Source organism: Coturnix japonica, chromosome 15 (assembly GCF_054131305.1).
Source record: "Coturnix japonica strain WE chromosome 15, WE-NBRP24, whole genome shotgun sequence".
Taxonomy (NCBI): Eukaryota; Metazoa; Chordata; class Aves; order Galliformes; family Phasianidae; genus Coturnix; species Coturnix japonica.
The window spans coordinates 17651269-17678152 of NC_140677.1; the positions used below are offsets into that span (position 1 = coordinate 17651269).

At 42.4% G+C, this 26884-nt stretch overlaps 2 protein-coding genes across 35 annotated transcripts; both read right to left on the reverse strand.

Moving 5' to 3' along the window:
• Positions 1–41: 41 nt before the first annotated feature.
• POC1A (POC1 centriolar protein A) lies at positions 42–23251 on the reverse strand. 30 transcript variants are annotated; one of them, XR_014934694.1, is made up of 14 exons: positions 22356–22391; positions 21231–21315; positions 19477–19648; positions 18499–18678; positions 17195–17302; positions 16045–16160; positions 13747–13880; positions 9846–9914; positions 9519–9621; positions 8403–8552; positions 7786–7902; positions 4522–4662; positions 3640–3692; positions 877–2863 (listed from the first exon to the last, which is right to left on the reverse strand). XR_014934694.1 is itself a non-coding variant. In XM_015874457.3 (12 exons), the coding sequence occupies exons 1-11, from the start codon at positions 22371–22373 to the stop codon at positions 3681–3683; spliced, it is 1134 nt and encodes a 377-aa protein (XP_015729943.2). In that variant the 5' UTR covers positions 22374–22391; the 3' UTR covers positions 877–2863; positions 3640–3680. The 30 variants fall into 30 exon arrangements, 13 of the variants coding, with proteins under 13 accessions (XP_015729950.1, XP_015729941.2, XP_015729948.1 ...); XR_014934705.1 differs by lacking the exons at positions 877–2863; positions 3640–3692; positions 22356–22391 and adding exons at positions 42–319; positions 23118–23251; XR_014934695.1 differs by lacking the exons at positions 877–2863; positions 3640–3692 and adding an exon at positions 42–319 and having other exon boundaries at positions 8403–8549.
• On the reverse strand, positions 23192–26813 carry RRP9 (ribosomal RNA processing 9, U3 small nucleolar RNA binding protein). Of its 5 annotated transcripts, XM_015874453.3 has the most exons (15): positions 26739–26813; positions 26581–26663; positions 26401–26516; positions 26242–26327; positions 26109–26150; positions 25897–26023; positions 25178–25302; positions 24778–24870; positions 24517–24617; positions 24273–24407; positions 24023–24085; positions 23799–23947; positions 23622–23701; positions 23459–23532; positions 23192–23360 (listed from the first exon to the last, which is right to left on the reverse strand). In XM_015874453.3, exons 1-15 carry the CDS (start codon positions 26796–26798, stop codon positions 23255–23257), a joined length of 1440 nt encoding a protein of 479 aa, XP_015729939.1. In that variant the 5' UTR covers positions 26799–26813; the 3' UTR covers positions 23192–23254. The 5 variants fall into 5 exon arrangements, 2 of the variants coding, with proteins under 2 accessions (XP_015729939.1, XP_015729940.1); XM_015874454.3 differs by lacking the exon at positions 24273–24407; XR_014934690.1 differs by lacking the exons at positions 24273–24407; positions 24517–24617.
• Positions 26814–26884: the final 71 nt, after the last annotated feature.

Genomic DNA, 26884 nt, shown 5'->3' on the forward strand with positions numbered 1-26884 from the left:
AGTACCTGGAAAACACAAGAAATCACAAAAATCATCCACTCTTACAAATAACAATTTTTTATTTTAGTAAAGTAATAAAGCTTTGTATTTACAGATACAGTAACTGTACATATCAATTAAAAAATGATTACTCTCCAAATCATTAAAGTCACCCAGCCTATTAGGAATATAAACCCCTGCAAACTCCAAGGGCCTTCAGCAGTGCTTCTCTTCCACAAACTCAGTTCTCTTTGTTCTGAATGATTTTCTGCTGGTTCTCCAGAAACTCCTTCAGCTTGTTCTCCGTGAGCGTCAGCCTCTGCTCCAGAATGGAAACTGTCTGCAAAACAAAAGGAAAGCTGCCGCCAAACCACTCAGACAAGCTATATGCTGTGTTCTCAGAGGGCAATGGAATGCTATGTTCAATGAAGTACTCTGAGCTATTTTGGAGCTGTAACACCAGGGTCAAGCAAGAAACCCTCCCAGTGTAAGGCAGCACAGTGGGGTGATGGAGGGGAATTAAAACTCAAACTGGCAGCATATACCTCAACATATGGCCTAAATATCTCTGTGCAATCCAGTTACCTCACAAAGGGATTTTTATAGCCTCTTCCTACAGCTGAAGTCATCACAGGCAGAATATACAAGAAAAACATTTTAACCACGAAGCAATAAAAGCCTCTTCTGAAAACCCTTTAATGGACCATTGTGAGGTAACCAAGAGACCTATTTGTGGAAAATCACTTTCAGATTCCAAGGACACTGGAATAACTGATAATAGGCAGTAATTACATTTAATGCTTTAATACCCATCAACTTAGAAGCAGCAGTCGATAGCTTCATATTCGGAGCATTTTTACTGCCATCAAAAACATACCCTGTCAAAAACAAAGGATGTTCAGAACCTCAAGACTTTATTACAGTATTTCAAACAAACTTTGGCTGTTTGTATAGAAGTTACAAATAGAAGATCTTTAAATAGCACATTTCATAAGCACATGACCAAGTACTTAACAAAAGAAAGCAGGTCTCTTTATCTCCATTTTATTACTGGGAAAACTAAAATGCAAAGAAAGAAAGGAAATACTTTGGCTAAGGTCACTTGATGGAAGAGGAAATGTGTCCTACAAAACCATTTGGGAAATGAGAGGAACGGCTGGAAGGGATGAAGCAAAAACACAGGCATGATGAAAGCACACCAAGCACTACTATTGAAGCCATCTCCCTCAGCCACAATGCAACATCACAAAGTCATAAAGGGTTTTGCATCATAAAATTTGCTGTAACACACCTTCTTTTCTCCCTCCAAACACAGCTCAAATCTTAACTAAGGCACTAGGCAGCATATCAGAGCCTATAGGAGCCAACCATTCTGCTACACACAGCACAGTGGAACAAAGCACAAATAAGATAGACTTCAGAATATGCTGAATTTGAGGAAGATTTGCAAGGAAGATCTTGTCTGCTTAATATTTTCACATAATTTTCATTCCAATAAATCTGTAGTGAGCACTGTTTTGCCTGGTTGCTTCAGTGTTTCTACCTTCATTTGGTGGCTGGCAGGAAGATACCTCTTAATAGAACAAAACCAATCCTGCTACCTCCAAGTGCATGACACTCCATCCAGAAATCTATTAGCAGGTGTTGGTAATGGATGAGCAGTAGACAACGCAGCTTCAAGTGTGCAGTGCAGAACAAAGCTGAGTGTCAGCAAGACACGACAGCGTTCAGATGATTTCTTTCTTTACCACTTTCAGAAGAAAATTTTCAAATAAAAACCACCAGTATGTTTTCTCTCTCCCTCTTTCATGTTACAAAATGTTTACCACAATAAACCTTGAAATTATAGCTAAGGAAATGCTACAAAAATGATAGACTCAACAGATTAATTTTACATTTGCATAACTTTGCAGAATAGTTTATCACAACTTCATGTTTCCTCCATGTTATATTGATACAGCGTTGGAAAATATGACAAGCACAAGGACAGCAGGAACTCAAGGTGCCACAACTGAAACGTACCCAAGCTCCCACACCACCAGCAAATTAAAAATTCTTAGTAAACTCATGGATAGCTATATCAATAGAAAATTTTCAGAAATATTTTTGGGGTGCAGGTGAGGTGTCCCTGTCCTTTCTCTTCAGCTAAGAAAACAGCTTAAAATCAACCCACATATGCTGTTAGTGTTGTCTTTAAGTGATCAATACACAGGAATTACGTAGCAATGACTTTTAACAGAACATTGGGAGACTACTGGTATAGTCTGCACCTTTCTTGAAGAGAGAAAAATGATGAAGCTTGTGATGTCTTATATCTTCATAGAGACATTTTGTTGTTTATTTGTGAAAACTTTTTTTTTTTTTTTTTTAAATGAAGCAGTGGTGTCCTTTCACAGAAAGAAGTCACAAACTCCAGAGTTGGTGGAGCTTTGCAAAAAATTTGTGACATTAGCTTGAGCCTGTGATGTGCAGGAAGCAATGCCCTGTTATGTTCTGGGAGGAGCAGCCAAGAAAAACAATCAGCCAGTTATCACCAGCTGCTGTTTCCTCTTCACTCAGATCTCAGCTAGCAACCAGCATGTTGTGGTTCCACCTGGACAACATCTAACTGGTGTTGACCAGGTGATCAAAATTGAAAGAGGCGATAAAGGTGCCTCTGATGAATCTGTACTCCCTTCTCTGTTATAACTCATCCACACAGTATGCCTATAAGAAGAAAAAAAATGTGCAGCTAAACAAGCAGGCCCCTTTTTGTTACCTTCTGTTTCTTTGCATTGCTAACTGCACCTGTGCCCCTCCTCCTTCAGGAATCTCCTCTAAACATAAGGGATACTTCCACATTCATTTGCATTGCTTGATGGTTTTGTGTAGACTTGTTTCACTTCTAAATATTACAAAGTTAAAATTAAAATGAATTATGAAACCACTTGAACAACATGTACATTTACTTGTGCATATGCACACTGTTAAAACAAAATACAACAGACTAGAACCAAAGGAAAATAAAATACTGCACAGATGGCAAAAATAAAGGCTACAGCTGAAAGGCTGCTGAATACAGTTACTCAAAGCAGCTTCTACTTTTTTTGTTTGGTTTGCATTTTTTTTCAAACACTATTTTAGGGCTAGTTACAATTTTATCCTAAAACCTACTAATTTATTCCTCCCCCAGTGATCTCTATTTCACTCTCTTTTTTGCTAGGTTTTAAATAACATTTAAATTATCTTTTTTCAGTTATGCAATGACTTGAAGAGATGTTTGCATTGCTTTTATCTAGTTTAAACCCCACACATACTGTTTACTGCAATATTTGCCTCCTCTAAGTACCTATGAAGTTGAAAAGACGACATTACACATGCTTCATCAGAACTATAGATTTGATTTGTGTAATTAAAGATAAATATCACAAACCAATTACAGAGACAAAAACAGAAAAGTATTTTATGTATACACTAGGTTGTATCTTCATCATAAAAATGCAGAACCAATGTCACAGAAGTGTTTTTTTTTTCCCCTCCAGTGTTCTAAAGATTTTAAAAACTACAGAAAACTGCCTTCTTGCACTTCTGCCAAATGAATTTCTTTTGGTTTTCACTCTATTTTAGACAGTCTGTGGTCCTACAATGCTTCATACCCCTAAATCAGCCATTCTTCCACACCTGTTGGGTTCTCCAGTGCATCATCCTTGACTTCTTTTTGGTCATGTACTTCTCTAAAGAAAAGACAGCCAACTCAAACCATTAACTAGTGTGTTCAATATTCAGCGTTAAACATCTGCTTGCTCCTCCCCAGAAACAACACTCAAACTTGCAGAGAATAACTCCCATACAGGTTTATTTCTTCATAAACAACAGTGTGCTCTACAGATTAATGATGTTTACTGTCCTATGCCTTCTCCCCACTTCTCATATCCCTCAAAAATATACAATGAGATTTAGCCCCAAGAAATGCTCAGAAACAAACATTTCTCAATAGAAATAACAAACAATGATTTGGTTAAAGAGAAGAGACTACTTAAGAATTTTGGAATAGAGTTAACACACTTCAATAGACCATCATTAACAGTTGGTACCATTCCAGCACTACTTTGGGTCTCTGGGGAAGAACAACATGTGAAAGCTTTGCAAGGGATTAGTTGCTAGCTAGATGTAGGTGAAAAGCTCATTTGGGAGACGAGGCCCAGGAACGCCCAGATATGTAAGATGAGAAGAGAATACTGCAGAAATTGGATGGCATAGGTGAATGTTGGGTGGGAGAAAGGATTTGAGTTTGCCAGCAGAATGCAATGTAACTGGGGAAGGAGGTGTAACCAGCTAGTTACTCAATGAGACAGAGTTCTACTACCTGCAATTTTAGCTATGCCTTCAGTTGGATAAACTTTGGCTAATAACAGAAGGTTTACTGGTATGTGGTAGCAGTGGTAATGGGAGGACTGTTGGACTAGATGATCTCACAGGTCCTTTCTAACCTTGTGATTCTATTCTATGAATCTACTGCAAAACGTTCTCATTGTCATAATAAAATCAAACAGCAAACCATACCTGAGTCAGAACATCCAGTTGTCCTATAATATGCTCCAAGGTATCTGCAAGCTGGACATCATCCTCTCGCCGTTCATGGCTCCTACCAGTATCTGGAGATTTTGTTTTCTTAAGATGAACACCACAATCCATCTCGGATGGCTAGAAAAATAAACAGATATAGTCTGCTACTGCAACAGAAACAACTAGAAAAGATTCTCTGTTTTATGGAGGGTAAACATGGAAAAACATTTTACGTTGGGAAAATCTGAAAGGGCAAAAGAAATTTAAGTGTTTTTTTCTTGCTATGGTTGAAAAAAGAAAAGCTGCTGCAAACTCATCTGTCTTCACAGTCTGGAGCGGCATGACTTTTGATGGCAGTGTGTGTGCATTTTCTTCTTAAAGCCTGCATCAGGAAAGGCAAACCTTAAATAATGATACTGAAGTAATCCTGCAAGAATCAAGTGATCATGATTTGATGCTTGCAGAAATTCCCTGTCTCTGGAAGTGATACTATTTGTCCACATCTCACAAAAGGTCCCTGCTTCTTTCTGCCAAAAGGCTCATCTAAAGGGATAATCCATTCCCAACACCTACCCTTTTTTTTTTTTTCTTCATTTCAGTCCTCTAGTTTGCCATCTCCTGGTCCACTGTACTTACTTCTGAAGTCTAAAACTTTTTTTCTTTTTTTTTTTTTTCTTTTTTCTTTTTTTTTAAAAAAAAGTAGTGAAACACTAGTTTTGTGGCCTTTGAGGTAACTTCTGGTAACAACTATCTGTGCAGTCTGCCAAAAGCATCTAAGCTTTGCATTGTCCACACATTCCAGGAGGTCTGTGCTAAGCACAGCTCCATCATTCCATCAGCTTGTTCTATACACCACCTGAGATTACAGCCCTGTTTGCACGTTCTGTATTCCTTCTTTTGCATTTGCCACAACAGGAACAGAAACATAGACAAGAGAATCAAAGGGAATAATTTTCACCAGAAATGGAGCTACTGCTCTCTGACACCATCTAAGATTGCTCTTGGGAAAAGTTTCCAAGAAAAACCGCTAAACACTGTAGCAAAATATCAATTCATCAACTTGGGTTCTCCTGCTACAGATTCTTTCACACCAAAAGGAACAGATTCCAAGGCAAAACGCAAACCAGAGTGTTCTCATGAACTGCGAACAAAAGCTTTCAGCTCAGGCTTTTCTTCTGCGCCATTCTACTCCTAATGAAGTATACACGGGTATGTTGCACAAGTATTGCCATGCCAATGTACGTTACATACCTATGACTGTTATGCATATACTCACGCACATATGTAAACATACCTCCCCCCTACTAGACAGTAAAACAACATGCCTATTTGCTATTTTTCTCAGTGGAAGTTTGGATTTTAGCAGAAGAATCTGAGGTCTTAAAAAAAATATATACTTTAAAGCTTGAGGCATCTTCGTCATCTCCCTAAGCAGACACAGAACAGCAGATTGGAAAAAGCCTATAAATCTTGACTCCATCTTTTCATTTTGAATTATGATCAAAGCATTAAGACAAGCCACATACAGTAGCAACTTAAGCGGATGAATTTACTTTAATTAGCCTGAGACGGTGCTGAACTAAAAAGGCAATTTTGATTCCGACCCCTAATCAGGGGGTCAACCTTGAGGCTTGTCTGATTGTTCAAAAGTCTTAAGAACGAATCTATTTGCTGAAAGAACAAAAATTAAAATCTGATCTTACTTCTAAGAAAAATCTTGTCAAACTAGATTTCAGGGCAATTAGGCAACACTTTGTAGCAGCAGTTATTAATTTATAAATGGTAAGTACGTATTTCAGTTTCCATAATTCTGACCTAGTACTTAGAATCTCTCACACCTACAATAACATATTTATAGTTTATATCAGACAGTTTTAGCATTTTTTCATACCACATATTTGTGTTTTATGCTTTTACACCACAGTTGTGACTGTAATTCCTACTCATCACAGCCTTCTTTAATTTGCAAACATTCTTGCGGAGAGAAGCTTTGCTTTCAAAGCAAGCTGCATCACCAAGCAGCCTCATATTTACAGAAAACAACAGCAGGTGGGCAGAGCAACTTTGAAGTTCACACCTATCGCTGCAAACAAGCTCTATGCCTTGATTCACAATGCACTTTAACCACCTGCCTTAGAAATTAGCATCTTCTGTAGGCTTCAGTCTCCATGTACCTACTGAAATGAAAATTATTTCAGAGCAAGTTTGTTTTCAAGTTCACCACCCCAACAGGATTTTTCGTGCCTCTTTTATGCCAGAAGTTATTTAAAATTCTTTTTTTTCTTCCTACTCACCTCAATGATGGACTCATTTTAAAGTCTGCATTCAGTTGTTCTTTCCTAGCACTTGCACGTTATTCTGACTCCTCCATGACAAACTGAATACAAAACAGTTTTTACACATCCACTGCTTTGATTAGCAGCCATGCTTTTTAAGTATTTAAGAAAAAAAGTTACAGAACTATTCAATACAGCACAAGCTGCTCTAAGAAAAATATTCTCTTTGCTTTAAGTAAAAGGTGAACAGATTCAAACATGTCAAGAACAATGCTAATTTATTTTACAGCTATTGAAAATAAATTGCAATCAACATGCCCCTGGCACATAGCTATAAAGAACATCTGCACAATTTATCCTTTTCCAGAAGAATCTTGGTACTGCACAATACTAGAGAAGACTGAAACAGCTTCTCTTTCTATTAAAGGCCATCAATAGGCGATGAAAAAGCACACACTGCTGCTTTAAGTCATTTTGTCAGGAGAGAAATGGGAAAAATAATACTGACATCTGTTACTCAAAAAAAAAAAAAAAAAAAAGCAGTGCCTTGCTCAAAACAGAAAAGTTTTTTTTTTGTTTTTTTTTTTTTTTAAATGAACAGCAAAATTCAAGTCTTGCAGAAAGTTGCAGCAGCACTTTTCAAAAACAGCCTAACATAACACATTTCACTTGAAAGAAAAGAAATTGAGCTGTGGACAGTTTATTAAGAAGTTATAATTGCCATTTTCAGGTTACACTTATGTTCCTTAAAATAATAAACCAAGAGACATTAGTTTCTTTTTAATAGCTAAGAACTTTTCATATCAAATTGAAATTTAAAGTTAACCTATATTATTCATTTTGCCCTCTGTAAAAACACAGCACCTGGCCCAAACCAAAAAAAATTATATCTCAAAGAAGAATTTACTGTGCCCTGTTTCCTGTGAGCATAAAGCAGAAGGAGAGAAAAAGTGCTGTCAAAGAGCACCACGTGACATGGACTTGCCTGTCAGTAGTATGCAAACCATCCCATTAGCATCCATCAGAGGCTTTGGCAGGTAAACTCTTCCCACAGGGGAACAGTTCTGGTGGAGGAACCAGTGTTCAAAGTGGTGAGTCACTGCTAAAGGGTTTTGTTCAACAGTTATCTTTAATACACTTTATGCTATCTGCAGACAAACATTCTATAACGGTGATGAAATTTTAGAAGAGATCAGGCATTTCTTCTATCCCCTTCCTTAAATTACTACTGGATAACGTGGTTTGGTATTAACAGTGGAACAAATGAGGGTAAAGTTATCATCTCACAGTAGAGGATGCCTTGTCCATACAGTTTACTCCGTTGCTTGCAGTATTACAAGCTGAATATTCCTTTCATAAAGGCTTTCTCTGTCTCTGCTACTTTTTAGCTCAGAATTATATGACACAAAGTAGCCTAACTATAGTTCAATGTTAGTTCAGTATAATAAGCAAAGGGGTCATTGGATTGTTAGTTTCATAGCGTGCATAACACGCTACAGTTAGAACCCAACAGAATTAAAAAAGGAAGATGTTTGTATTAATCCTGGCAAGATTTGGTAAAATTGACTTTAACCTCCTTCCAACCTTTCTGTTCTTTCTTACCAGTGCCACCATACTGTTTTTCATGGCTTCTCTTCACAATGCACTCAACATCAGGCAACCGGTTTAGAGTGTAGCAAGTTACACACAGGCCTTGTCTGTCACAAAATACTGTGGCTAATTCAATATCTCCAGCAATGGGCTGAGGTTCTACTAAGTAAAAAACACTATTATATATAAGAGAGAGCATAGTTCAGTAGCTTAGCAAAAAGAACTTAAACTGGGAAGACTACGGATACTGCCACAAAGTAAAAGGTATCAGGTAGAAGTTTACCTTCCAGTTAAGACTTCGTACACACAAAAACAACTCACACACCCACTTTTTATCTTACAGCACATGTTGAACCACATGTAACAAAATAGTCATGGCAATAATGCTGCAGTTATACTTCAACAGATCAAGGAAACATCCAAAGATTTGTAAGAATATACAAAAATTCAAGTGAAACATCACTCACACTGGCAACAGCTTTAAAGGGTTACTCTTGTAATATCCAAAACATCTAACATCAACACTACATTTAGATCACTGCATCATACTGTATTATTCAGCTAATGGATTCATCCATTAGATATAGTCAGAACTAAGATGTCTCCAAATATTTAGAAACAAAGCTCCAGTACAATGACACCCATTTCTCATCTGCATTAAGTCTCTGCACAGAGATTTCTTCTGTCTTTGATAATTGTCAATGGAAAGATTTAATGAATGTCTATTTTCAGAACTAATGGCAGCACTCAAGGATTTCTACTAGCTAGTAAAATGCTTTCAGCTGTTACTCACATCTGTGCTTTTTATTTTTGAGAGGTGAGGACAGGTGGGAGTGCAGAATATTGTCCAGTCCTCTCACATATTCTTAAACACAGGCTGCTAACAAAAATGTACATAAATGAACTACATTTATTTCTCTTTTTAATCATTATTTCATTTTATCATTTTCCAAGAAAGTACATATGTCTAAATAAACCAATACCAAACAAGTAAATATCAGACAATTCAAATTAATACTAAGAAAAAAGATGGCTCTGTAGTTCAACCACCTGAAACTGAGTCATGTATTTTTCAACTTGTAGACATTGTTCCCCAAAAGAAGCTTTATGTAATTTCTGAATGCTGACCTACCAGATTGCGATGGGTCCCATCCACATTAGCACCAGACTTGTGTGTTTTCAGAACTTCACTGTAATCTGCTGCACTGAAATTAGTCTTCCATACCATCACCTGGAGAACAAGGTCAGATGGATATGTTACCTTTATGAAAACTTTTTACTACAATTGCTTAGAGGTCAGTTTCACCTGCACATCAGAGAAGGCTGATGTTACTGAATACAGATGTTCTCAACCTGAAAGTGTCTTCTTTCAACATTTCTTGGGTTAGGAACATCATGAAACTAGACATACCTAGAGGACTTCGAAGCAACACACCAATTATACCAGTCACCAACCTGCTCATCAGCTCCTCCAGAGGCAAAAAAGTCTCCTGTTCTGGAGAATGCTATGCAGGTGGCTGGACCCTGTGAATAAAATTTAAAGATAGACTTAAAATAAATATGGAAAAAACAAACAAACAAAAAAAACAAGGTCCGCTGACTACAAGGTATTTCTCTTCTGAAGTCAGCAAGATGTCAAAAACCCTTCTCTGTCAGGTAAATGGCCCACAGTTACTGCACTAGGATAAGTGGCATTTGGTTATCCTTTCCTCCACTTTTGCTTGCATTTTAAGATACTGGATATCCAGAATGTGGCTAGGCATACAACAGTACATGCCTACCAGGTATCCAGACACCAGCTCATGCAGTCACCAAGTGTCATGGTTTTGTAATGTTACATACATACATTCAGCCTCTCTTAGCGCCCACTAAATACCTCTTCAGCTCCTCTAAGATGACTGACAGAGGCAGAAGCAGCAGGAGGTCTGGTGTCACTGAAGAATTACATGGCATTGTCTTCTTCAGTGACATTTAACAATGGACTTTTTGAACATCTTTTGCAAAGCAAGTCAGAAGGACAGAGAATTGAAAACTGTGGTCTCCTTATGGAAAAAACATACCCATGTCCTGACATGAAATAATAACAGCGTCACAGTAAGCCGTATCTCCATTGGGACTGCAATTACACATTACACTGTAAAGTCACTTTGACCCTGATACACTCAGTCATTGGTTCATGCATGAAGGTGTTGAGTGTATGGGAACTGTCAGGTCACAGCCAGATCCAGGGACGGAACATCTGCTGACCTGGCTCACCTGCACTCCCTAACTTCATGTGAGGGCTGGCTGCTGCAAGGGAAGCATCTCTACTTAGAGACTGCCTCCTCTGGAATGTTTTGCAAGCCTTGAAATGGGTAAGCGATTCCTTGTTTATTATCAGATTGTGACTGCTATGTTCCTTGGGTGATCTGAAACTGGTTTAAAGCAGCATCTGTATTGCCTATCCTTATAATACAAACTATTGCATTCTTAGAAACTGCACAATGAAAGGGAAAGCATAAGGAAGAGAAAGGGAGAGGGAAAGAAAGCTTGAGAAAAGCACATAGGATTGAGCTGCTAATGGTAAATGGCATGTTTTCATGCTAAATGCCCCAGTCATAATAATTTTCAGTGGACTGAGTTCTGAAAAGCCTTTTTTATACATATAACCAAGTAATGTTCCCTAAATATTTACAAGGAACTTCCATGCCACTACAGAAGCTGTCTGGAAATGCTCTACAACCTGCTGCTCTCTAACAACTAACTATATGCTCCAAAACATTGTGTTTCTGCATGATGATTCAGTGCCAGAGATGGACTTGCATACTAACCCAGTGTTTTATCTGTATGGGCTTAGGCAATAGTATGTTACAGCTTGAAGCACTCTAGAATAAAAATGCGCAGAACAGTACAGGATGATCTCACAGCTGCAAGACGTTAGTTCTAAGCTGCAAACTCCTGTCTCTAATGATCTTTCTGTTACAACAAGGCCAGCTCCAACACAGCATTAAAAAGACAGCAATGTAAATTTGGCAGTCCTCCCTATGTAAACTACAGCTAATCAACTAGTAACAAATTCCCAGCACTCCAACAGTTGCGTCAAAGTACATCAGAAGGACATGAAGGCATTTTCCTTCAAGTGTCCACTTAAACACAGCCTTCCAAGAACAGCACAGCAGCAGTCAGCTGCCAGAATAAGAACTGTGGACCAATACAGTCACCCACACAAAGTCACAACTAAAGAATGTCTTCAGAATGGGCTGTTCATTTGGTGACTAACCTACAGTCCTCCCTTGAAAAGGCAAATCTACTTAATGAAGAGCAACAACAAAAATCCACACCCACTTCATTTTTCACCACTTAGAGATGCTGGCAGAAATCACAGTGAGACTGGAAGGAAAAAAGACCTAAGGATCAAAAAAATCCACATTTATATACCAACACTGAGAACAAAGAACAGGTTATCATACATGTTAGGTGAAAAAGTAAGATACATCTGCTGAATCAGAAATTAAAAAGCCTCGTAATACACTGATCAACAGAGTGAAAGCCAACTCAGGATTATGCCAGGACTGATTCTATTCCCATTTCAGTGTAATGTAATACCCCTAAAAGATCAGAAAGCACTGTCTGCCACTTTCATACTTCTACTTGTTTCCAAAATGGAAGAGATACAACCCTATAACAGCAGCTAGCTGTGTTGCTGTCAAAGCCTTTCCAATACCAGTTAGATAACCAGGAGAGAGCAAAGGCTGTTATCTTACTGATCAGAAACAACAGGGGGGAAAAAAATAAAAAATTTTTTTTTAAATCAAGGGGCTTTAACCCCACATCTGAATAGATGACTTAAGAAACAATCATATTGTAGAAACCCTGGGTTTAGTACAGCATTGGTCTAAACAGTCTATTATCTAATTCTGAGGAACTAGTTTGCAGTAATCCATATTTGATTCTCATTCAAAGCTAAACTGTCTATATTTCGGAATGGAAGAAGGAATAGAAAGTAGGTTCAGCCTCCAAACAAACAATAACCATCCACATTGTTTCCTAGGAGAAGTATAAAAGGCATAAAGATCCACAGTCCCTCCACAATGCCCCTTTTCCAGAAAGCTACTTCCTAAGCTTTTGCTTTGCCCATTAAAAAAAAGGCAAATATGAAAATAAGACTAGAACAATAGGTAAAAGCTTTCAAGTCCTATCTGATATTAGCACCCACTCACCACTCTCCAAAGAAAAGTTTTATGCAGTTAAAGTTTATACCTTAAGATATGCAGCACTTATCTTCTCCTCAAATCTTTGCTCCATTCCTTTCAGCATAAAAACTGACCAAAGGAGTTTAAAATCAGATCTTTCCATGAGGCAGAGCTTCAAGTATGAAGCTGTTGCACTTACCCCTTAATACCACAAGAAATTTACTAATACACGGTTAAGGAGAAGTTGCGGAATGAATACAGGGATTTTAAATATCAGACAAAGCAATCGCTAAACGTAAAGTCACAAGAAACCAAAATTAATAGTTCTGCAGCTTACACAGATGTTGCTGTTGCCCAGAATCAACCATTCAACAGCTTCAGGGTGTGACTTTCCTGAGACAGTTTTGATGTTTCAAAACTCAGCCTCAATATAACAAAGAGACAGGTGAGTTAGAAATTTGTTTTGTCCCCTAGGAACATGAATCTTTAAAACACATTTGCCTTTCTTTTGCCTTTGAGCCCCAATCGGAATGGACAATAAAATTAATCAATTTATTTAAAATGAGAGCTCCAAGCATTCATATAATAATTAACTTTAGAAGGAACACATCCAGCAGCACAATACTAATAGTTCAATCAGTTAAACGTAACCAGGTGGCAGCATTTATCACCTTCAGTTATTTAATTCAGTCAGTTAACAAAATAGAAATGTGCCCAAATGATGTCTCAAAATATAATTTCCTCCATTTTACACCTACTGTCAGACAGACAGCATATATCTTCACTCATGTCAGATGGCTGAGTGCTATCTGCACCTCTTTAGAGAGAGGGAGACGGTCTGATGTGCGGAACAGAGACTATACGGCAGCGTCAGAGTCTGAAGCACAGCACTAGTGGTGTCCCTCAGGCTTCACCCTCAGTATTTGAGCACCAAAACCATCTTGCTGTGTCATCACCTATTCCCTCTGTTCCTGACTTACCTCCTTTTTTTCCCCCCCTCATGCCTTCCCTCTAATACAGTGAATGATCTCAGAGGTTCTCATTATTATCATCATTATTAATTTAATAAGCAAGGAAGTTAAAGACTTTTGGCTGCAAACAGGTGCAAACATGTAGGGCTTGAACACAGATTTGCCCAGTGAGTTGTGTGTTTCTGTACTCTCATACAAAAGGCTTTTCCTTACCTGATGACCATGAAGAGTATACAAAAGCCTTCCTTCGAGCAAGTCCAGAATTTTGAGAGTTGAATCATTGGAAGCAGTAATCAGGTAATTTCCAGAGGGGTGAAAGGAAAGACTGTTTACTGCAGCGGTGTGCACTAAGAGATGGAAAAAAATGTACACAATAATCACCAAGACCAGTTTACATAAGCCCAAGGCAAAAGAATAAAAAAGTACATGCATATTCCAAAAAGGAAAACTATCAAGGGGGAAACATTCCATCAAATTCTTCAAAGCACCAGGGAACAAGGGCAGCATTCAATTCTTGTAAAAACAGTCACTACTTCACTGAAGGGAAGAAGGAAGATTCGGCAGTTATTCTGAGATTTAAGACTACAAAAGCTTCCAGTGTAGTCCTATAATGTAACTATATTCACAAGTGAGTTACAGTTTTGTGACAGAGAGGGATACTGACATATCTGACCACAAGGGGAGCTGCTGTTCTTGTTCCCAAGTAATTCCAGAATAGAACCTATTAGCTTATATATTAACAAGAATAGACACGTGAGTGAGATGCCCTATACACAACTTTACACAGGAAAAAAAGTCCTCAGGTAATAAATACTGACTTCTTTAATTAGGGATTGACTTGCTGTACAAAAAGTGTTAGCACTAGCTATCTAAGTGAATAAAGCATCTGTGTACTTTTCTGAGCAGTAAATGGGACCAGAGCATCTTTACACACCATGCGGGAAGTTTTGCCGTTTGCACTCCACATCCAGTTTTCCTTTGCAAATGTTATAGCTGGAGCAAGCCTTGGCAACAGGAGCAACTAAAAGACTTAACGCTTTTGGAAAGCAACCAGACTTCAATATGTAAGAGTCTGCGGTAGGCCGGCTTAGCCCTATAACTCCTCAGCGCGATGCGTATTTAAAATGGATTCCCCGCAATCAGGCAGCGTTAAGCACATACAAAGGAAAGAGACGCCCCCTAGTGGGATTGAGCGGGCAGCTCCGCCTGAAGGCCCATGGTGCAACCCCTCAGAGCAGGATTTACATCTTGAAAATACGATATAAATGTATCGGATTGAAGATACAAATGTATCAGCTATCACTGCTGTTATACATTTCTTTGGCCTTCATGACAACTCTAAGCTCGAAATTTAATAAATTATGAGGACTTGGAACAGCAGCTGCTAAAAGTAACACCCATAACAGGAAAAGATCACTTTAGTAGAGAGTGTCAGACAAAAATGCTATTGAGTAAAGGTGGCAAAGAAGCAAAATATACAACTCCAAAATGAAAGTAAACCTGGCAGTCGAACCTAAACCACATTACACTCAGACAATTTAATAGCAGTAAGGGGAAAGCATGAAGAGATCATTTTTTAGCCAAATGATACAGTGGCTGGAAATAAGCACTGCAAACCTTGTCACTGTTGACAAGCTGATAAGTAGGTTTCAGGACAATCTGACGCCATTCAAGTACTTAAACTTGCTTCCTACATTAGCAGCAAGACTTCAGAAATGCATTGCCAAGTTATGGTGAGGTTCACAAAAATACTATGCAGAGTCACTCCTTAGCACTCACTGCTGATGATACAACTGGTACAATTACAATGATTTAGAACAACAATTGTCACAATGCTCTATTCCGTGAGCATGCTATCAGAACTAGAAATGATTATGAGTCAATAATAACCATGGAAATAAGTAAAATAAAAATAACCTTATAAGGAAGTTTGAGATGCTCAGAGTTCAAACCTTATTTGATCCAGATGCAAAGAAACAATACACTTGAAAAGGTTAGCTTGAACTTAGAAGCCCAGAACGAAACATAATCCAGGTAGAAAAATACCCTAAACATATATTTTAGCCCAAGAAGAAAACTAGCAATGATGGTGATGTCACATTCAGTGCACAACAGCCAAATTATGTGATCAAAATGCAATACATGGAGAATTACTGAAGCCTTCCAAAATTTGCATTTGTTCCTGCTCCTCACCAGCCTCTTTTCGCAAAAATCATTAGTGATGGTTCCAGTGTTGTGGCTTTTTATTATTATTATTATTTTTTTTTTTTTTTTTGGCTCACCATGGAGAGTAGAGAAGAGAAACCAGAACAAAAGCATTTCTTATCTATAGGCAAGAATTAATCTCCAAGATAGAAAAAGCAAAGCATGAGGCTGGTGAGGAAAGGCTTCCCCTTGTGAGCCTAAGCCAGGGCCTTCCTGCAAAAACAGCAGGTAAGAGACATTCCTAGAACTTCAGACAATCCATACCAAAACACGGACCAGTCAGGTTTTTCAAATATCTGAACTTGCCTTGATAATGTTGGAGGAGTCTGTTCATCCTAACATCCCACACCTTCACAGTGTTATCTGTGCCAGCTGCAGCAATGCATGTACCACCAGGATGAAACTCCACATGATTCGCAAACCTGCAAATTGCAGTTAAATCCAACTATTTATATTCAGCTTTTGCTTGAGATCAAAAAGGTCTTTTCAGGAGAGAAAGCTACATCACGATACAGCGAACACTACACTGTAATGGAGGAAAGGAGGAAACAAATTGAAAATTCACACTGGCAAATTTCTCTTAGGACCAAGCTCATAAACCCAAGTAGACTGCAGGATCATATCTCAAAATAACTGTCCTCAAAGCTCTTCATTACTGCTTTGTGTTAGGAGCTGTAGATGTTAAGAGCCTCCTGAAATACAATGGATCTGACCATAAAACATTTTCAAGTGTGAGTGTCTCCATAATATGTGTCCTTTACTAAGTGAGTAGTATTTCTAGATCAGCATATACAAAAATAAACACAGACACTGTATTTTTCCATTATTAGTCTTAACTAATTTTAAAGATAGAACTGAATTAAATTTCTGCCTCAAATCCCATGCTGCTACTCACTCAGTGGAGTTGAAAACAACTTGTTTCTGGACTTGTTTGGAATTATTTTTCTTTTATTTTCTAAAACAAAACTACAGTAAAAACCTCAATCTTTAGTGACAAACATCTTGCACAAAATTGGGCAAAATTCATGACCACCTGAGAACAGGCCCATTTCAGTACTGTAAGGACACTCTGTATTTCTCAGCACATTAACTTTTGTTGCAGTTCAACATCATGTATGAAACAAAATTTCCTGATCTGACAACTGAAAAAAAAAACAAAAAAAACTTTGAGTAACTCTTTGTCTCTCTGAGGATGCACAAAGCATCCAAAGCATTTTTTGCTTTCAGTTCATTTCAATTTAGGACAAGATCAGAGCAATTCTGGATGCTCTTCTTGCATTTCATTCTCTGATGGCTGCTTTTGTAATAGCTAAATAGCTAATGCTACCCTCAAGAGGCAAAAATTATTTCCAGGGCAGGAATTTCTGGCTGCAGTAACAAAAACAAATTAACATCCATCACACATCCCCACTTCAACAATCACAAGGCCAGTCCTTATGCGCTGACAGGTACTTACCCCCCATGCTCACAGAAGGAATGTATACATTCTCTGCTAGTTTTATCCCACAGTTTGACAGTTTTATCATCACTGGCTGATGCTATTAATCGTCCATCAGGAGAGAATCTAGGAAAAGAGTTATGGCAGTAAAGTAGTGTACCCAAATTGAAGATGTCCAGGATCAACTAGATCTGGCCAGCTGTCAAAGTCAGTCTGTAAACACACACTTCATTCTTCAGGAAGCCACACTGACATTAGTTAGACTGAAAATCCATTTGTCAGTGGTTGAGATAAAAGAAGCAACCTGTAAGTGCTCAAACTATCCCTAATGCCATAAGTACATTACATCATCTCCAGGCAAGTCTTCAGTCCTACTTAGGGTCTCTTGTCCGACTTGCTTCAAATGTATCTCAAGTTGTTTGGAACCAGGATAGAAAAACAATTCCTACTTTTGCCACAAGTATTCACAGCAATGTAACTACTTCCAAGATAATGGCTCTTAAAGGATAAGCTTCAACATTCTAGCACATCAAATGAATGTATGCGAAATCTTTAGATGGGAGTTTAATAGAAGAGAGATCAACATACAGCTTCAGAGGCAAATATAATGCAAGATCAGGACTTGAGTCTAAGAGAAGATCATCACACATGGCAGAAAACACTTTCCTCCTACTCTGCTGTGGACACCTATAATACTACAGGTCACTGCCACCATGAAAGTATCTAATGAAATTATCACACTTAAGTTAACCTGCAGCTTTATCCTAAAAACACACATACATAGAAATCCCTCAGAACCATGACATATCACTGAAAACTGACATTTTGAGGCAGTAACAAGGAAATGATGTTTTTGTAATGGCAGCCCTTTCAGCATTCTTATTCACAGAAAATGCAAAGATCATTAGCTGAACTTCTGGAGTGTGTAAAATGAATAACACGATGCACCAAAATGTTTGTAGATTATTACATACTTGTACTCTACTTAACCAGATGTTAATGATGAGGCACTGATGACATTTTTTGAATACATGCGTAACAATACTGTAAGTAACCAAGATGCAAAAACAATTATATTACAACCCTTCATTTACCTCTGTTGGTAAATTCAAGATAAAAAAAAACTCATAACAGATAAAAAGTGAAAGACAGAACTATGCAGAAAAGATCAGTAAAGAAATATAAAATGAGTTCACAACTGATATCTGAGGCCACTTTCTGCACGTTAATAAAACATTACGATCACTGGATACATTTGAATCATGAGACCACAACGCTCAGCTTCTATTTTGAAGGATAAATCAACAGAGTGCTATACTTACCTGGCACAACGCACCCAATTTATGTGTTGACTGAGTGAGAACAAAAACTTCTGCCTGTGAACTGTCCACACTTTGATTGTTTTGTCATCAGAAGCTGTAACTAAGGACTGGCTGTCACTGGAGAAATGAACGCTTCTCACAGTTGCTGTGTGAGCCTTGAACACAGTAGATTCTCCTTTGCTATGCAGAAGGAAAGAAAACTTCAGAACTGCGCAGAGGCACAACAAAGACATATTTTCAGGTATTGTAATGAAGCTTCTGTATGTCTATGAATTGCTATTAACCATTATTTCTATGGAAATTTATGTTCGACACTAGGGAGAAAACTCTGGACCAAACCCAAACAAGTTCACGCTTTGCAAATCGTACGGAACTCAAAGCCGAATCTAGTTATTCTGCTGCAATACTGCAGCCCAATCCAACTTGAAATGAAAGGCCAAGAAAGGGGCAAAAATGCTGTTGTTAATTTGTACAAATATTTAAAACATGTACAGAACCATCAACATCAGAGAAGTGGCTAGGATTCTCTACTGCTAACAAGCTCCTTCACTGCAATGCAGATGAAAAAGAGAGATGTTTTTACAGCTCATCCAAGTAAAGCCAAGAAGGCAACTACCTGACACTCAGTACCACAGTGGCCAGAACTCCAGCTGAGAGCCTCATAAGTAGCACCATACGAGAATGCTTGAGTTCAAGCATCTTACTATAGACTGGCAGAGAAGCAAAGGATTGGTTTGCTACAAAAGACTGGGAAGGGTGGGGTAGAAGGAGTTACATTAGCGACTTTAAGCTTTGTAAGGGGCTTCAATTTTATTTCCAGTGGTATTTCAAGACAGAATTATCTTTTCTCCATCTGAGCTGCTGCATAAAACTGTCCTTTCCTCAGTCCCAAACCTGGAGAACTGCTCTCAAGAGGGAGGTAAAAATCCCAGGCCAGAGTTAAACACAAAGGAAGACACATAGGGAGTAGATACTTACACACTTGGAATCCATAAGCAGACTGTTTTGTCTCTGGAGCCTGAAGCTACAAGGTGGCCAGAAGGGGAAAACTGAACACACATCACTGCATCTTTATGGCCCTCAAGGCGATAGGCTCTCATCTGAGGTCTCATACTCCAGATCATCAGGCATGAATCCATTGAGCCACTTGCTGTGTTGAAAAGAATAATGGTAGCTTGCATTACTTCTCCTCCAATTAAAATGGAGCTTCTTTTCATACTGCATTTGGCAACACAGCTTCCAACAGCTTCACACATACTGTCACAATTTACTTATACGCTGCACATTATGTATTTAGTTAGAAATTCATACCCTTGCACTAGCTTGAACTGACATTTCAGCTCCCAAGATAATGCAACAGTTGCAGAGGAAAAGGCCACACAGTCTGCAAAGCCAAATAAACACACACTTAGGAAATGCATAGAAGTTCTATGGAGGAAGGCTATCTCATCACTTTTTTGTGGGAAAACAGGCGGTCTGAATATCTAGTAGCATCCTACTGATTAGGCAGAAAAGCCCTGTGAGCTACGATTTAAAGGCAAACCATACACATTTCCCTGACACCTAGCTCTTTTCTTGTAGCAAAACATTGATCACACCTTGCTCACTCCCCAATCAAAGACACAAGGAGAAGGATGACAGAAAAAGACAGCAGAAAACAATACAAACAGCATTGGTCAAAGATAGGTTTGATTTTCTTTTCCTTGCATCTTCCAGAGCTACAGTGTTGCAGGTTGTAAGACACAGAATAGGATTATTACAACTTGCAACACCTGCTAGACTGCTGTATTCCTGTTTACTCACGTCTGTGTCCACAGCCCACAGACACATTGCCTCAACCATTTCTGCCTGAACTTATCGTGAGCCAAAGCAACATTCTCACAAACCAAACAACTACTTCATCAAGAGCCAAAACTCCCACTTGTTCCTGTTCCAAGAATACACAAGTTAACTGACAACAGCTATGACACAAGCCTTGGTGTAACCACAGGCACATGCCAAACTAAGAGAAACAGAAGATAAAAGAAGAAAAACACTTACACAGAACAGGGAAGGAAAAAAAGTACAGTTTTACTTTGTGTTTACAGCACTATAAAGCAAGGTAACTTTAGGCAGCAGCAGACATTCCTAATGCTCCAACAGGATGCTCACAACCCGTCACCCTGGTTCAAAAACAGGACAAGAGACTCGGATAGCAAGCTGCAAATGAATACAAGGAAGAATTTCTTCCCCTAGAGGGTGACTGCCAAAACTTACCAATCTCTTCATTGCAAAAATGAATTCTTAATTGTAAGGTGACAATAACATAAAGATGGTAATGGTATAAGAGAGGTGGTAATAAATATCCAAAAGGTTATCTACAGGAAAAACTCACCCATATAGAAGCCTTCAGTCTGCTGGGAAACACTGAGGCAACCTCCACCAAGGAGCAATCTCCAAGAGATGCTGCTTTAGTGGTGGACAGCCCTTAAATGAGGTCTAGAGGAGGTGGAGTCAAGCTCCACCCCTTCCGGGAGCACAACTCCATTACTCTCACCTGTGCTCCCACAGCTGACCCAACACTTGCCTCAGCCAATTAATCAGAGGTTCAGGCTGTGATTACCAGTTTCCCATACATTAATTCTTTTAGAATTCAGGACCTCCATAGCTCCCCTCATATAATTTAAGAATAGAAATCCTTTTTTTTTTTTTTTATCAGCAGGCCATCAAAATAGAAAGAGATAATGACCTACCCAATTGTTTCTTATTGAGACTGAAGTCCACACTAGTGATGGCATCTCTGTGGCCTCTGAAATGTCTCTCTAGGGATGGATCTTCCTAGAAAACAATAACGTTCAGACAAGATAGGTTAAGAATCACTTTCATACAATAAAATCATTTCAATGGCAAGCTAACCAAGCCACATATTCACTTCATGACAGTCAGGTAGTGGTATGAACATTATGCAGGACAAAACACGTACTCCCCCATATATCATTAAGTTCTTGAAAAGGCAGATTATCCATGCTGATACTCTGTCCTGGTCTTACCAACTTGTGCAAACCACCTGTGCATTTTTTGCAATATACTTCCCACCACTACTGGTGTGGAGAACCCACAGCTGACCCTGGAACAACAGTCACCAGGTACAGCTTTGCACTAACAACTGCTCGTTTCAGACCAGGTGTACACAAGAGCTCATGCTTTGCATAGAAGGGACAAACTCGCAAGTCAGTGCACCTACAAAAATAGTCAGATATAAACAGAACTGCAGCAAAAAGGACTGCTACCGTACCCCTACAATGGCAAGCACAGCACACCTCTACACCATGCTGCGCTGCAAAGGCCAAGAAAAAGCATGGAATTAGGGGGAAATTAAAAAATAACCAAACAAATCGCTGAAAAAGAAGTCACAAAAGGAAAGTCCTTCAGACTTCAAAAGAAGCTCATCAGCCTTCAATCCTACACACACCGCTCCCATTTCCCTAACCAAGCTCATGCACGAGCACCATCCAGCTCGCTGTGCCCCTGCTGATCACAAGTCCCTCCCACTCTGCAGCCCCCCAAGTTCACACTGCGAGCTCCCCGCACCCCCAGGTGTCCACACACAGCGGAACCGGCCGCAGCTGACAGGATCCCGAGCCCAGGAGCAGCACTAAGCCCCTAATCCCCCAGTCTCGGCCAATCGCGCCTGGCTGCCCCCGCCCCCAACCAAGCGCAGGCCTCCCCCCGCTATGCAGCCCGGCCTCGGCAGCGCTAAGGCTCGCACAGAACCAGAGCTACTCCCCGCCCACCACTAAAGCGCCTCCGACCCGACCCCAGCGGCTTTACGGACCCCGAACACCCGGCCCCAGCAGCGCGGAAGCCCGGTCCCTCACCGCGCCGCCAGCCGCCATGCCGCCCTTCCGCGCGCTGCCGTTTGTTTTCGGCTCCTCCCCGTAGCAACGAAGCTGCGCGCGGAGACAGGCGGGGCTGTGGAGCGCCCTCCGGCGGCACGGAGGCCCCATCCCTCCTCCGTGCGGAACTATTGGTTTCCAGACTCTGCTCTTCGGGACCCAAATCCTCCATTTCGGTTACAAATTATCCTTTTCGGTGCCATAAGGCCTATTTTAGGGTCCAGATGCCCCATTTCCAGGCTCATAAAGCTCTTTCTTTTCCATGGCATTTCCAATGCCTTATTTCCAGATTCCAAACTTTGTTTTCAGGTCTCAAGCCTCTCTCTGTGATTGTGAGTCTTTTGCTTGTTTGAACCCGCAGGTCTTGGTGACCAAACTCCTGCCCTGAGTCTCCATTTTGGACCAGTAGCTGCTGTTACTTTGCTTATACTCTCAGCTCTGATATAGGTTGATAACAGCTCTACAGCCCAGCCTGATCATTTCCAGAGTGTAATGTCTAATTTTCAGGCCCCAGTTTCACTTTAAGCTGAAAAGCCACCTTTTTAGGGTCCAAAGAGAAACTACCCATCTTTTTAAGTTCCCTAATCCCCATTCTATCAGACAAGGCCTGAAAATTAGGGCCCAGAGCCACCTTTTATGGCCCAAGTACCCATTTGGGTAGTAAAAGTGTTTTTTGTTTATTGTTTTTCCAATGCACTCTACCTGACCACAGGTCTGGCTGAAGCTCAAGGGCACAGCACGTACCTGGGCAGGGGCCGCAAGCAGGGGTAGGTGCACTACTGCAGCCCCAAGCAGTACTGACAACACTGGAGCTATTGTTCTCTGTACTACACAGGCTTTAATGATCCAGTTCCTGTAGCTCTCCGGGTAGCGCTTGAAGGCTAGGAGTTTTCATCTGCCATGGGACCAGGGACTACAGCTCTACATTTAAGGGGAATGATGCAGATGGAATTCTTGGCTTCTTTTATCCTCCACCATCGGCCCAACCTGCAGATGAAAAGAGTGTCCCCTCATGCCCTTCCTGGTCCAGCCAGGTGCTAGGATGGAGGGTCTAAGCCCTGGAAAATGGGGCACAGGGATGGTACCGGTGCTCCTGCCCAATGCCAGCCACCAGAAAGTCTCCCGCTGATGAGAACTTCAGGCTGTTGACAAAGCCAGCCTGGAGGAAATAGCAGGTGTCAGCATCAGCACACTGCAACTGGCCCAGGCCTACTCCCCCCCCCCAGCTCCAGCATCCCCCATCTGTACCAATGGGATATCACAGATGGGCTCCAGCTTCTGAAATCCCTCGCCACACTTCCACAACTTCACACAGCCACTATGGGAACCTGGAGCAAAGAGAGCACACACCCTAGCACCAGAAAAAGCACATGATCCCAATCCTGCACTGCCAGAAGAGAACACAGCTCTCCCAGCACCAGGCACCTGTAGCCACAAGGTCGCTGTTGAGTAAGGCAGCCACTGCAGATACCCAGTACGGCTGCTGCAGATCCTGGGCAGAGCCCTGCGTCCCATGCGATTGCCTCACCAGCGCCAGTGGCTTCTTCTTCGCCAGCCCCCACAGGGCCACTGACCTGCAGGGAAGGGGCTGAAGGCCCTGGAGGCACAAGGACTGGAGAGGCTGTGCATACTCCCAGCCCTGTACTCACCCATCATCAGCACCTGACACCATGTGCTCCTCATTGATGAGCTGGATGCAGTCAATGGAGCCCCTGCAAGAACAGATAGTTAACAGTAACCATGAACATACCGTGGAATCCTGTAGGGTGCAGAGCTCCAGGCACAAAGGGCTTGACAGAATTCCCACAGTACTGACAGGCTCCTGGTGATACTGAACACATACAGAAGCTTTGCTGGAGCCGCCAGAGGAAGCATATCCCCTTCCCGCCCCAGACCTACTGATGCCCATAGAAAATGAGCTGTGACTCCTCGGGGATCTTCCAGAAACGCACGGTGCCATCCCGCCCCCCTGAGGTCACACAGCACTCCCGACTCAGGCTGTCCATCCCTGTGATGATGTCCTGGTGCCCAAAACTGGCAGGGGAGATGAGGAGGAGCTACAGAGGCCATGCCTCTGCACCCTCATTCTTTCTCCCTTTGCTTGGGGATATGGTGACAAATCCTCACTCTACTGGAGTCTTACAGGGTTTCCACATAAGCATTCTCCTCCACATTCCAGACCTTGACAGAGCGGTCATGGGATGCACTATATAACTGGTACGTGCCCTTCCGGAAGGACAAGCCCTGTGGAGGGACAGACCAACAGATGAAACAGTGCCCTGCCCAAGTGTCCCTGAGGGCAACCTCAGAGATGGGTCTTCACTGCAGGGAGGCCCCACTGGTCCCAGGTCACAAAGACGCAGCGGCATGCACTGCCCACCAGTGGCAGGACGTCCTTACTCACCGACACGGCATCACGATGACCAGTGAATGTATAAAGGCGCTTGCAGGTGGCTGCCTCCCAGATCAGAATCAGCTTGTCTCTGTCTCCTGTAGCCTGGCAGAAAGGAGAATACGGCCAACACTGCCGCAACAGACCCACAACTCCCACTCCACGTGTTTTGCTGGGGGTAAGGTGTCCAGGAACACTGCTGATGATGGCTGAAGCAGGTATTGTTTCAATCCAGCTTCACCAGCAAAAAGAAGCTGGGCACAAGGAGCTGTGCTCCAGAATCCTGGAAAAGGATGTACCTCCCCACCTACCCTCCCCTTTCACAGGTTCATGACAATATGGGAACAGGGCCAAGAGCTACTTGTGACAACATGTGGCAGCATGGAACAACACCAGCATCCAGTCACCATACCAGGTACTTGCCGTCCGATGAGATGGCAATGCAGAGAACGTGGGCTGTGTGCCCCATGGGTTGCCCCTCCACGCCTTTCTTGCCCCCAGGCACCACGCAGAGTCTCTTCCCACTCTCCACCTCCCCTGCAGGACAGGCAGCACCATCACTCACAGAAGCCTCCCTTGCCCCAGGAGACACAAATGAGCTGTGCACAAAGCCCAGAATGATGCAATCTGCCCTGCCCAGAGGCCGATCATAGAATGGCTTGGAAGTCTTAAAGACCATCTAGCTCCTATTCCCCTGCTGTGGGCTGGCTGCCCCCCGCACCAGATCAGGCTGCCCAGAGCCCCACCCAGCCCGTCTCGTGGGCACCTCCAAGAGAGGTGCAGCTACAGCTTTTCCAGGCAGCCTTTGCCAGGACCTCACCATCCTCTGAGAAAAGAATTTCCCCCCCACATGTAATCTGTATTTCTTCTCTTCTAGTATAAAACCAACCCTACCACCATCTGCCCATGTAAAAAGTTGCTCTCCCTATTTACAGACTCCCTTTAAATCCTGGGTGGCCACAACAGGGCTTCCCTGAAGCCTTATACTGGCTGAACACAAAGCTCATGTGTTTTGCAGCCACATCCATCCAAAGGACAGGCAGAGCCACCTCCACCAGCAGCCCCACTTCCACCAGGTCCCCACCACAGGAACAGCTGACTGCAGCAGGCAAGAGAAACAGAAGCACTTGCATTTGATGACAGAACCATCCTTAGCAGCTGAAAAGATGAACTTGTCATCCGGAGAGACGACGAGGCAAGTGACCGAATGCTGGTGCCCCCGCAATACTCGGATGGCAGCTGGGGCCGGAGGACACACCTAATGGGAGCAGGGCTGTGAGAGGGGCAGCTCTGGCTCGGCCTGGCCACGAGCGAGGAGCGGGATCCGCGGGCCGCATACTCACGTCCTGCGCCGCGGGGCGTCGCAGTCGGCCCTGCTGCTCGAGCTGGGGGAGCACAGCGGGTTAATGGGGAGCACAGCGGGTTAAGGGAGGGCCCCGAGGCCGCCCAGCCACCGCCCCGCCGCCCCCCACTCACCACGTCCTCCTTCAGGCGCTCGCCGACAAGGTCCCCCGGGAAGCCCGCGGCCCCTTCGTCCTCCTCCTCGTCCGCCCGCTCTTCCTCTGCGATAGGTTCGGGATTCAGGGCCGTCCCGCCCCGCCGCCGCCGCCCGGCCACGCCGCCGCCCGCACTCACCGAGCCGCCGCAGCTCCTCCAGGTACAGCTTGGCCAGGCGCAGCTTCTTCTCCTGCGGCGTCTCCTCCAGCTCCTCTTCGGCCGCCGCCTCGTCCCGCCGTCGCCTCGCGGCCGCGCTGTCGGAATCGCGTCAGCCCCGGGAGCCCCGGAAGCCCCGGGAGCCGCGGGATCGGCGCTCACCTCTCAGCCTCCTCTTCGCTGGACACCTCCTCGTCACGGCTCCGGGGCGGCGGCGGACGGGACTTCCCTTCGGCGCCCGGACCCTGGGGGGAAGCACCGGCACCGTCAGCGCCGAACCGCTCTCGGAACCGACCCGCCCGCCCGGACCCCGCGCTCACCGACACCTGCGGCCGCCGGCGCCGCCGCGCCGCTCTCGCACGCCGCCCCGCCGCCGCCATGATGCCGACACACGTGGCCCCCGGCACCGCCCCTCCACTGCTCGCCCCGCCTCAGAGGCACCGCCCCCTGCGGACAGCGCGGGGTG

What these genes read in the sequence shown, in the direction of transcription:
- RRP9 (XM_015874453.3), bottom strand. Translation starts at nt 26,798, where the DNA reads ATGGCGGCGGCGGGGCGGCGTGCGAGAGCGGCGCGGCGGCGCCGGCGG. An exon ending in GGAGGAGCTGCGGCGGCTCG is followed by an intron (nt 26,328 to 26,400) that starts GTGAGTGCGGGC and finishes AACCTATCGCAG; the next exon opens with AGGAAGAGCGGGCGGACGAG. An exon ending in CTCATTTTCTATGGGCATCA is followed by an intron (nt 24,086 to 24,272) that starts GTAGGTCTGGGG and finishes CTGTTCTTGCAG; the next exon opens with GGGCTCCATTGACTGCATCC.
- POC1A (XM_015874455.3), bottom strand. An exon ending in AATTGGGTGCGTTGTGCCAG is followed by an intron (nt 17,303 to 18,498) that starts GTAAGTATAGCA and finishes CTCTTTTCCTAG; the next exon opens with ATTCTCTCCTGATGGACGAT. An exon ending in CTGGAGGAGCTGATGAGCAG is followed by an intron (nt 9,622 to 9,845) that starts GTTGGTGACTGG and finishes CTTGTTCTCCAG; the next exon opens with GTGATGGTATGGAAGACTAA.